This window comes from Protomyctophum parallelum, assembly GCF_964188405.1.
Source record: "Protomyctophum parallelum genome assembly, chromosome: 4".
In the NCBI taxonomy this organism is placed as follows: domain Eukaryota; kingdom Metazoa; phylum Chordata; class Actinopteri; order Myctophiformes; family Myctophidae; genus Protomyctophum; species Protomyctophum parallelum.
The window spans coordinates 16,023,700-16,035,196 of NC_139700.1; the positions used below are offsets into that span (position 1 = coordinate 16,023,700).

At 42.9% G+C, this 11,497-nt stretch overlaps 1 protein-coding gene across 1 annotated transcript; it reads left to right on the forward strand.

The window, feature by feature from the left end:
* Positions 1–1,073: 1,073 nt before the first annotated feature.
* On the forward strand, positions 1,074–10,891 carry LOC310857424 (receptor-interacting serine/threonine-protein kinase 4-like). Its single transcript, XM_083763083.1, has 11 exons — positions 1,074–1,174; positions 2,754–2,896; positions 3,066–3,399; positions 5,101–5,243; positions 5,337–5,386; positions 5,777–5,935; positions 6,588–6,670; positions 6,766–6,859; positions 7,304–7,368; positions 9,936–9,981; positions 10,462–10,891. Exons 1-11 carry the CDS (start codon positions 1,172–1,174, stop codon positions 10,698–10,700), a joined length of 1,359 nt encoding a protein of 452 aa, XP_083619209.1. The 5' UTR covers positions 1,074–1,171; the 3' UTR covers positions 10,701–10,891.
* The last annotated feature ends 606 nt before the right edge of the window (positions 10,892–11,497 follow it).

Below are 11,497 nucleotides of genomic sequence, written 5' to 3' on the forward strand. Positions count from 1 at the left end.
GATAAGGGGAGAGCGAGCGATGGAGTATGAGAGCAGCTGATAGTAAGAGAGAGAGAGAGAGAGAGAGAGAGAGAGATACACGCTGTGGCGGAGCGTAACCGAGAGGCTGGGATGGGTGGGAGGGAGGAGAGAGCAGACCGCGCCTATTGATGCCGGGCAGGCAGCACAAGTATATCAGTCACAGTGTGTGTGTGCGCGTGTGCATGCGTGAATGCGTGCGTGTGTGTGCGCGTGTGTGTGTGTGTGTGTGTGTGTGTGTGTGTGTGTGTGTGTGTGTGTGTGTGTGTGTGTATGTGTGTGGGTTTCAGTTATTGGCTCCAGTATACCTGGGCTCCAGACAGCAGAGATTTTCAGATTTCGGTGGTAAGTGCAGTGGGGAACATTAATAATTTAAAATGAAACACGTCTCATCGTGGCTTTTGTCTAGTGTTTATGCCAGTGACACAGACACGAGAGAGAGAGAGAGAGAGAGAGAGAGAGAGAGAGAGAGACAATGCAAGATAACTGGCTACCACAGAGCTAATGTATTTTGTTAACATGAGAGTCCATCATAAAACACTTCCAACAGGATCCGTTTGCCATACACTGTATATCAATCCTCAAATGTTGGTGTCAAGTCACCTTCATTTGTAGGCCTATAGCACGGATTTCCCTTCGGGGATAAATAAAGTATCCATCCATCCATTCAAAACAACAGGAGTTGATTCAACTCCTCCTGCTGCCTTGGTCTGACAGTAAATCTACAAGACAAGAGAGACAGGGCAGCCAATCAGGTATGAGGTGCATTCCTATACAAGTCAGTGTGCCACCCCTTGGCTCTCCCATTGACTATGATCCCATTGACTACTTTGCCTGCAGTGTCTCTGACTACTGTTAAATCAATGGACCTGATTGACACAGTCACAGTGTCAGACTCACACCAATTTGAAACAGATGAGATACATCAACACAAGCACATTGCTGCTGCACTGGATGGATGCCACCCCTTGGCCCTCCTCATGTACAACAAACCCCACCTACCCCAGAGCCCCAGTCCAGTAGCCTACCAGGTATTATCCACAAACAACCCTGAGAGCAGATAAGAGGGTGGGACACAAAGCAGTGGACAGTGACACACGACTGCCAAGTAAAAGCAATCTGAGGACTATATAATATTTCACACATTCACGATATGGTAAGTACCTTAAAATGGTGATGCAATTTATAATAACAAAGAAAGAGAAAACTATATAAAAACTGTTATTATCAGGAAGTGGGTCATGATAAATCTCGAAGCCGCCGAGAATACAGAACAGTGTAGTTCTGCAATTTCATCCTATTTCAAGAGAATGAATGTACTATATGCAACAGAAAAAGCCGTTTATGGAGCAATTACATGGGCTTGTTGAAAATAAATATAAAGACAATGTGTTTAAATGTTATAATGTGGGAGGAATGTACCTTCAAATGTACAACAAATAGACATAGGCCTACTTAGGTTTTGTGTAGAATGTAATTTTAAAAGTACATGTTGAAGTAGAATTAGTTACTTATATTCATTTAAAATTATGTTTCCTTCCGTCATGTACGGATCCTGTCTTCTGCATCTGGTCAGACAAGGGTTTAAGGTCCATTAACGACCTTTATACTCATAATGTTTTTTCATCAACATTCAACCTCCCCATTCGCACATGTTTCGCTTTTTTCAAATCAGGCACTCTGTTATGTTGGACTCCTACTTGTCTGAGACAAGTAGTCTCTTGAGGCTGGTGAAAGGAAGCTTACTTCAATTATATATGACGCTATTTTTTAAGTTATTCCGACTCATTTAGACTCATTGAGAGCTGCCTGCATGGGACCATGGACCTCGGTATCAACATGTCAGATGATCAGTGGGAGCATGTGTTAGAGTACGGTAGACATGGTTCATACCTCCTCTATAGGCTATGTGCCAGTCTGCGAGGCACAGATTATTGCAGTGCAATATATAGAGTCCATATTATACCAACGCAAAGCTGCCCCGAATTTTATATTCGGGCCGTCCGATGAATGTAACAGATGAAAACAATCGCCAGGCGCCAGCAAACTACACGCACATGTTCTGGTCCTGCCCTAAATTGACAACGTTCTGGTCTGCTGTGTTACTTTAACTCACTCGGGGAGGTGTTGGGTGAACCAGTTGTTGACCCTGACCCCCTCACTGCCAGGCATTGAAGTATACCTTCAATGCCTAATTCGTCCAGCTCCGCGCTTCGAGTTATTGCCTTCACAACTTTACTTGCCAGAAGAGAAGACTAATTCCCCCCCCGCCCCCCCCCCCACACACACACACCATTTCAACTTGGTTTTGCTTTGTTATTTTTATTTTCTGTTTTTTGTTTTGTTTCTTTAATTGTTAAAAAACTGACCTTTCCATCTGTCACACCTGTGTGAATTTAGGGGTGCTAATATATAAACTCATGTTGATTAGGTGATGTAATGGCAGATGTAAAACAAACGGTGCCAACACAAACATTAAATGCCATTAACAATAAAGAGACAATATGACATAATGAGGGACAATATGACGTAATGAGGTACAATATGACGTACATTTTCCCTTCATTGTCAATGGCGTTTTTAAAACAAACATTGAACTAAAAACAAACATTAAACCTGTAAATAGGAGGTGCTAGCGCCCGGCCAAAATTAAAAAGATTATATATGTTTAGTAGACATGCCATTAGTGGAATGTAGCGTTAAAGTGTACTGTACTGTATGTTCCGTGGTGACAGCTGACACAGCGTGGCAGAGAGACCATCGGCGATGAAAGCCTGGAGAACTGGCGAAGCCTTGGCTCAGGGGGCTTTGGGGAGGTCTTAAAGGCCAAACACAAGGACTGGCACTTTGAAGTGGCCATTAAGCTGCTTCATGTTGGGTAATGATGATAAAGTCTAAATCATTGCAATGGGAATTTTTATCTGGTATATTATTTCACACTAATGACTGATTTCATTATCTTCAGTCCTATCAAAGTCAGTTTCATGTAACTGCGTAAATGCTGTCTCTCTCTTCCTAAACTGGTCCGGCTGTCTGCCATTCTGCAGCTCTGACGCCTCGTGTCCCGCCCTGTGGCGAGAGGCTCATCATATGGACTCTGCCATCATTCAGTATTTTCCCAGGGTCTATGGGATGTACCAGGGGTATCCCCCTGGCCTGGGCCTTACCAAGAGGCAGGGTATAGTCATGGAGCTGATGGAGAGAGGCTCCCTGCAGTCCCTCCAGAAGGCCCTCTCTAAGCCCCCACCCTGGGCCCTGGCTTTCCGCCTGGCCAACCAGGTGGCCCTGGCTATGAACTTCCTCCACAGTAAGAAAATACCACTTGTGCATATGGACCTGAAGCCAGCCAATGTACTACTGGATGCCAACTTAAATGCTAAGGTAAATACCTACCAGTAAGACGCCTGAGGGCACGCAATGCCAACGCATCTGATGGCAGACTGCTGGGCGAGTGCTGGCGCACTCGGGGGGGGGGGGGGGGGGGGGGTTAGATCAACATGGAATTCATTCTGTTCTGGCCATATAAGGATCATGTACAGTGTTTGATGAGGTCAGATCAACATATGGAATGTCAGAAGTCAGAACAGGTGAGCTCCATACAGTACAGTATATGGAGATCTAAGGGTGGTAGTGGGGACATTCTCATGAGTGTACAGGGTTTGATGAGGACCCAGGCAGGGCCAGGCCTTCATTTTCGGGGCTGTTGAGAACTCTAGTTTTCGCCAGCTGCCGGGTACACTAATAACTTTGGGGCAGGCCTGTCTAGAGTTTGTCAGAACTCAGAACAGGTTCTGACATATATCCTTATATGGAGATCTAAGGGTCTGAGGTCAGATGTAGAGTTTCTGGCCAATATTGATGACATCAGGGATCTCCATATATGGGCTTACCTGCGACAGCAGGTTGCATTTACTATGACATCAGGGTCTCCACCATCTCCATCCCTGATGATGTCACATGATGTCATGAGACCTGGGCACCATATGGTGCCCGACCAACACACTGATGGTGCCCGACCAACACACTGATGGTGCCCGACCAACACACTGATGGTGCCCGACCAACACACTGATGGTGCCCTACCAACACACTGATGGTGCCCGACCAACACACTGATGGTGCCCGACCAACACACTGATGGTGCCCGACCAACACACTGATGGTGCCCGACCAACACACTGATGGTGCCCTACCAACACACTGATGGTGCCCTACCAACACACTGATGGTGCCCTACCAACACACTGATGGTGCCCTACCAACACACTGATGGTGCCCTACCAACACACTGATGGTGCCCTACCAACACACTGATGGTGCCCGACCAACACACTGATGGTGCCCTACCAACACACTGATGGTGCCCGACCAACACACTGATGGTGCCCTACCAACACACTGATGGTGCCCTACCAACACACTGATGGTGCCCGACCAACACACTGATGGTGCCCGACCAACACACTGATGGTGCCCGACCAACACACTGATGGTGCCCTACCAACACACTGATGGTGCCCGACCAACACACTGATGGTGCCCGACCAACACACTGATGGTGCCCTACCAACACACTGATGGTGCCCTACCAACACACTGATGGTGCCCTACCAACACACTGATGGTGCCCTACCAACACACTGATGGTGCCCTACCAACACACTGATGGTGCCCGACCAACACACTGATGGTGCCCGACCAACACACTGATGGTGCCCGACCAACACACTGATGGTGCCCTACCAACACACTGATGGTGCCCTACCCACTGATGGTGCCCTACCAACACACTGATGGTGCCCGACCAACACACTGATGGTGCCCTACCAACACACTGATGGGAAATGCACAATTCCATAGTTAACTGCGACCTTCAGTCGCAATAATAATATCCATCCATCTACTTTTGCATTCAAATTAATCAGGGAGCGGGCCTGAGCTTGCTCTACCAATTAATGCCATGGCAATCAACAGTTTGATTACCATCTCAAGAAAATTAATTGCATATTGCCACATCTTTGCCCTCACTGGGTCTCTTCAAATTTCTATTTAAATAAATCAGAAACCTCTTTATTTCAACAGATATCAGATTTTGGCTTGTCTAGCGTGTCCACCAGTGTTTTGAAGACCAGCGACAAAGGTGACCATGGGGGTACTGCAGCCTACACACCACCGGAAGCTTTTGACCCGTCATACAATGGTGTTCGCTCTTATGATATTTACAGGTAAACTTTTGAACAAAAGCACGTAATAGAGTTAAAATTGTGTTCATTATTTATAACCGTTTCAACTTTTGTTTCTTTTACCCCTCTTATTAGCTACGGTATACTTCTCTGGACCATTCTTACTGGAAAGGAGCCCTACCCAGGTCAATTATTTCTTATTCCATTTGAATACAGTAGCAGATATAAACTGCTAATAAAATAAAGTGATTGTAATATATGTGGATGTGGATATATGAGAGGAAGTTTCACTTCCCCACAGGTTTGCTTTGTTAATGAGCCTTTCACCGACACTACACTCATTTATTTTTTCCTCTTTGCTGTGTAAAGCAATTTGAAAATGTCTTGGACCAATCTAAACCTCGTTAATTCCAGCACTTTCCAAATCTGTAAAACAAACAGCCACATACAGTACATGCACCAATATAGCCTGGATCCATCCCAAAGATCCCGCCCACTCTCTGAGCGGACTGCATCTCTTGAAGCTTCAAGATAATCATACTCGCACCAATATGTTTCCTGTGTTTTATGTATAGCGGGGACTGTTTACAGCCTTCTGGTCTTCAGGGTTAAACAGGGAGACAGACCCGATCTTGACCAAATTGAGCAGAAAGAGGCAGATGGTTTGGAGGAGCTGGTTGGCCTCATGAAGAGGTGCTGGGATGCCGAGTCCACAAAGAGGCCCTTCTTTAGAGGTGAAATTACATCAATACTCAGATTTACAATTTTATATTTCATACACAGTAGTGTATTAATGTACTGTGTGTCGAATTTGAGACACCAGAGATTTGGCGCATTTATAGATATGTAAATTCTGAAAACATCAAAAATATAATTTGGACATACAGTTATATGTGAGGAATATCAAAGGAAATAGAGCATGCACCTCCACTCTAGCCCAGGTGCTAGACAAAAGGCAGTACAAGAGAAAAAATAGAGTCTGCAACACTGGTATGAAAAACTCAGCTCCACTGGTTTATTTGATTCAAAGTTTCGATCCCTTAGGATCTTCTTCAGAAAATTTTCATTTCACTTCATTTCCTGAAGAAGATCCTAAGGGATCGAAACGTTGAATCAAATAAACCAGTGGAGCTGAGTTTTTCATACCAGTGTTGCAGACTCTATTTTTTCTCATATGTGAGAAATATACCTTTAGAGGCCAGAATATAGCTTACATTTAGGGTATAATTTTGTTAAATGTAATTACTGCAAAAACAATAAATATATATATATATTAATCTTTACTTAGCATTCATTCTGATACAGAGTTATAATTCTGTTTTGAATTATACGATAAAATGGCCAAATATCTATTCTTTCAGCATTTCATGGTGGTTTTCCTTTCAGAATGCATTGGCGTGACAAGTCATGTTTTTTCAAGGCATGCGAAGGGAATCAATAAGTCTACTTATGAAGTCTTGACAGAGCTGGTAGGAAGGCCTACATGCACTGATTTTCCTTTCCTTTGTAAAAAAAAATAACCTTGCTGTGTATTCACTCTGTTTATAAAATACCATTGCTCCAGGACCAAGTGAACAGACAGGAGTGTGTACAGGCAAATACCTACAGTCTACCACCAGTTATACCGTCTCTGGCAGTTCTCAGTAGCAGGTCACCAGGTATATATCTGTCTCTTCACACATACTGCACTATACTTTTGATGTTATAATAATTTAAATTATTCATTGAGTGTGTGAGAGTGTGTGTGTGTGTGTGTGTGTGTGTGTGTGTGTGTGTGTGTGTGTGTGTGTGTGTGTGTGTGTGTGTGTGTGTGTGTGTGTGTGTGTATTTGAGGACGTCACAGTAGAAAGATGTTGTTCTGAAATGGACTTGCAGCTAAATATGAATTGTATCAACATCCAAAAGAGTACAATTGAATTAAGGCCTGTTCTGACCTGAACTCAAGGACAAATCAGACCCATTTGTGATTTGTCCCCGTCAGATTATGTGTACGTGTGTGTGTGCGTGCGTGCATGTAGCCATACAATATCATCAATAATAAATAATGTGTCTACAAATATGTCTTAAATAAAACAAACATAGGCCTACACCTCTTTCAACAGCAGTGTCAAGAGTTGTAGGAGTGGATCATGGTGGTTTTGGAAAAAGTAAAGGACCCCCAAAGCAGGTAAAAGGCTCAAAGTTTGTCCGCCATACAGGCAAATGGACCAAAATGAACTACCATGAAACTATGAAATCTGAAAAAGCATAAACCAACACGAGCCAGCAAATCAATTATGACCTGAGACAGAGATACACGTTGTCATTGCATGCTGTTGTTGTGCATTACACAAATTAGGAAGATTAGCAACCAGAATCAACTGGACTCGCATCAGCTCATATCACAAAAATGTCAATAAAATATGATAAACATCTAGTCACTTTAGTGTAAATTGGAACTTTTAGACATGTATTCGCAATTACACATACATTTCTCTCTCTGGTGTTTGTAAAGATGATTTCAAAATGGCAATGGTATCAACCGAGGAGGTACTTAAAAAACTGAGTGCCCTACAACCCCACAAGGCCACTGGCCATGACAATATCCCCTCCAAATTTCTCAGAGACTCAGCTTTTTCCATAGCTCCAGTCATCACCCACATAGTTAACCTCTCCATCAAACAGGGACAGGTCCCCCAAGATTTTAAACTGGCCAAAGTAACCCCCTTGTTCAAAAAAGGGAGTAAATTAGAACCCGGCAACTACCGCCCTATTTCTATTCTAAGCTCCATCTCGAAAGTGATGGAAAAAATAGTCTATGAACAGGTTGAAAAGTATCTTGCCACTAATAAATTGCTGTACGAGTTCCAATCTGGTTTCAGAACATCCCACTCCACTGACACATGCCTCCTCTATTTGAGCGACCACATCAAACACGAGGTGGACGCTGGAAAATACTGCGGCATGGTCATGCTGGACCTCCAAAAGGCTTTTGACACCGTGAACCACTCCATACTGGTTAACAAGCTTAAAGCTATTGGTTTTGATAGCACATCAGTGAGCTGGATGCAATCCTACCTGGAGGGGAGAGAACAGATGGTGGAGGTGAACGGAACACTGTCCCCTCCCCTCCCAGTGAGCTGTGGCGTCCCACAAGGAAGCATACTAGGGCCTTTACTGTTCCTAATATATGTTAACGACATGACTTCAGCTTGTGACTGCAACTTGTTCCTGTTCGCAGATGACTCAGCACTGCTGGTCTCGGACAGGAACAAACTGCAGGTTGAAAAGACCCTCAGCTCTGAACTCGGTAGAATCTGCACCTGGCTCGCTGATAACAAACTATCCTTACACCTGGGAAAAACTGAATCCATCCTCTTCGAATCAAATAGTAATCTCAGCAAGGCAGATGGCTTCTTGGTTAGAGTGGGTGACAATATTATCACACGAAAAGATCAAATTACCTACCTAGGTTCCATCCTGGAGGCCAATCTTTCCGGTGATAAGATGGCCACCAACGTAATCAAAAAAGTCAATCAAAGAACAAGATTCCTTTACAGGATCTCCTCACTGGTCAGCAAAAACACCTTGAAGACCTTAACAGGAGCCCTCGTACAAGGTTTCTTTGACTATGCATCCACCTCTTGGTACCACAGCACCTCAAAGGCCCTTAAAACAAGGCTCCAGACCTCCCAAAACAAACTGGTCAGGCTCCTACTTGGCCTCACCCCCCGAACCCACCTCACCCCTGCCCACTTTGACAGGCTGGGATGGCTTAGGGTCGACGACAGAGTACAGCATCTTGCAATGGGTCTGGTCCACAAGATTCGATACACCACCAAGATACCCATGTACCTGTCTAAATACTTCCTTAGTGTAAACGAAGTCCACACCCACAACACCAGAGGGAGTACAACAAACCATGTACAACCCAGATTCGGCACAAACAAGGGACTAAATTCTTTTCGCTCCTATGCCACCAAAATGTGGAACGCCCTACCAACAGTCATTAAGACATGTGAATCCCTTGACTCCTTCAAAACCGCTCTCAAAGGGCACCTACGGATGGCTGCAATTCGAAACTGGCCTCTGTAAAATCTGAATCCCCCCCCACCCCATTTTCCCTCACTGTATATTGTATCTTTTCCCTTTTTTGCTTCCCATATGATGAATTTAGCTACATAGAAATGTCTATTTGTATGTCTCTAAATGTTTGTATGTCTTTAAATGTTTTGATGAATTGAACAATGTGGACCCTGTTGTAAACAAGTGTAATGCTTAATTGGGTCGTCCACTCACAGTTGACAGTCTTTGTATTGAGTTTGTGCTTAAAATGTACTGTAAATTCTACAAACTGTTAATAAATATTTCAATCAATCAATCAATCTCCATCTTGCTGGCAAGATGGAGGCAGAGTGATGTAATTTTACCCTACATACACTAGATGGCAGCAAAGGTTTTGCTTAATAATGTCATATCAAGAGAGACAGTTTCAGCTAAACATACTAGATAGTTCTTTTAGACTTTCTTAGAATTACCACATGTGATTCATGAAAATGAATTATGTGTTAAACAAGGCCTAATTAAAATGTTGTATTGAGAGATTTACTGAATCGTTAGTGTTTTTCTACATGAAATCTAGCAGGGGCCAAAACGCATCTCATTGTTGGCTTTCAGATTAAAGACCACTAACTACTGTAGCCAATAGCACTCAGGCATGATAATGATTTAAATAACATTATTGTGTAACAACAGGATGCTGACGAGAGTTTGACTTCAGAAAAAACTGATGGAGAAAAAGGTGAGCTTTTCTGTTCTCGCTTTAATCAATTCTTGATGTATAGCGAGTGGTATTATATGTAGTATATATGCACCAATTTTTAACACTAATATGGGAATGTACCGTATATGACAGAGCTTTATTTGTCGTTGCTATAATGACATACTGTTCTTTTAGGTTTTATGACCTCAATTACACCCACACAACCTGAACATTGAACATTCAGCGGATTTTCTGTGTTCTGGGGTTTTCTCGGTGGGTTCTGAAGCCTTTTGAGCTGCAATGAAAACAGGCAATAATCCCTCAATTGTTATGTCATATAATGAGATCACAGTGCACAGGAAAATCAGAGCACTTGTTTGAGCCAGAAAACCACAGACCACAGAAAATCCACTGAAGGTTAAAAGTTCAGTTTTTTGGGTGCAATTGAGCTCAGAAAACAAAACAAAAAATAAGACGATCCCTTTAAACTCAATCACTGTCCTTTTCTCTTACCTACAGCACTATTTGTGATGCAGCACAGAGCAGAGTTGATTCAGAACGTGTCTACAGTCATGGCTATAGTGGACAGCCTAGGACCCGTGGTCCATCCTGAACTCTATGCCAGGATTCACGCTGATAAGACCAGCATGGAGCAAATGAGGACTCTGTACTCGACAAGACTACAAAAAGGGGGGATAAAAATCAGAGCAGCATTTTATGATGCACTTCAACAGCACGAACCCCATCTTTTGGATTGATCGATGGAGCAACCGATTGATTGATGATTTATTTTGAATATGAAAAAGGGATAAAAGCAACAAGGAAAACAAGACTACAATAAAAGTTAAATTAAATAACCTGTGCAATGGATTTTTGGAGGAACGCGCAGCAATGGGAATCAACCCGATTAATGAAATCAAGATTCATTTTTATTCATGCGAAATGTGAAAAACTTATTTTTATATTTCCCTACTGTAGATCATTGGCTGCCCCAATCACACCTTTTTTTACCAAGCTACAAAAGCTGCTGACGCAACTCGCAATGGTCCATGTCACCATTTGTAACCTGTTTTATGTAGACATACGCATACGTTTCATTATATATTCCACTGATAGGTTAGCTTACGTATGATTCTTGATGACTATTTTTATGTATTTGATGTATTACCATGTTTTTTGTTCTTGCTTACTGTAAGTCGCTCTGAATTAAGAGCATCTGCTAAATACCTAAATTGTAAATTGAGTAGTGGACAGCCATCCTATCTGGATATCAATATAAAGGTTTGAGAACCACTAATTTGAAGGATGTGATATGGATACATGTGTTTGACAAGTCAAATGAGTTCTTCAAAGGGTTCATCCAAGTTGAAAGTTCTGAAATAGATTTCTTTGTGATTTAAAGTAATTTAAAAATGCTTTGATATTTTGAAAGTATTCCTATAGGCCTATTAAAATTGGCTAATGGGATGGCCAGACCACATCATCACACTCACTATGACTCGCCATACCCATATAAGGAGTTCCAATGGGCACTTGGGTGGCGCAGTGGTGAAGT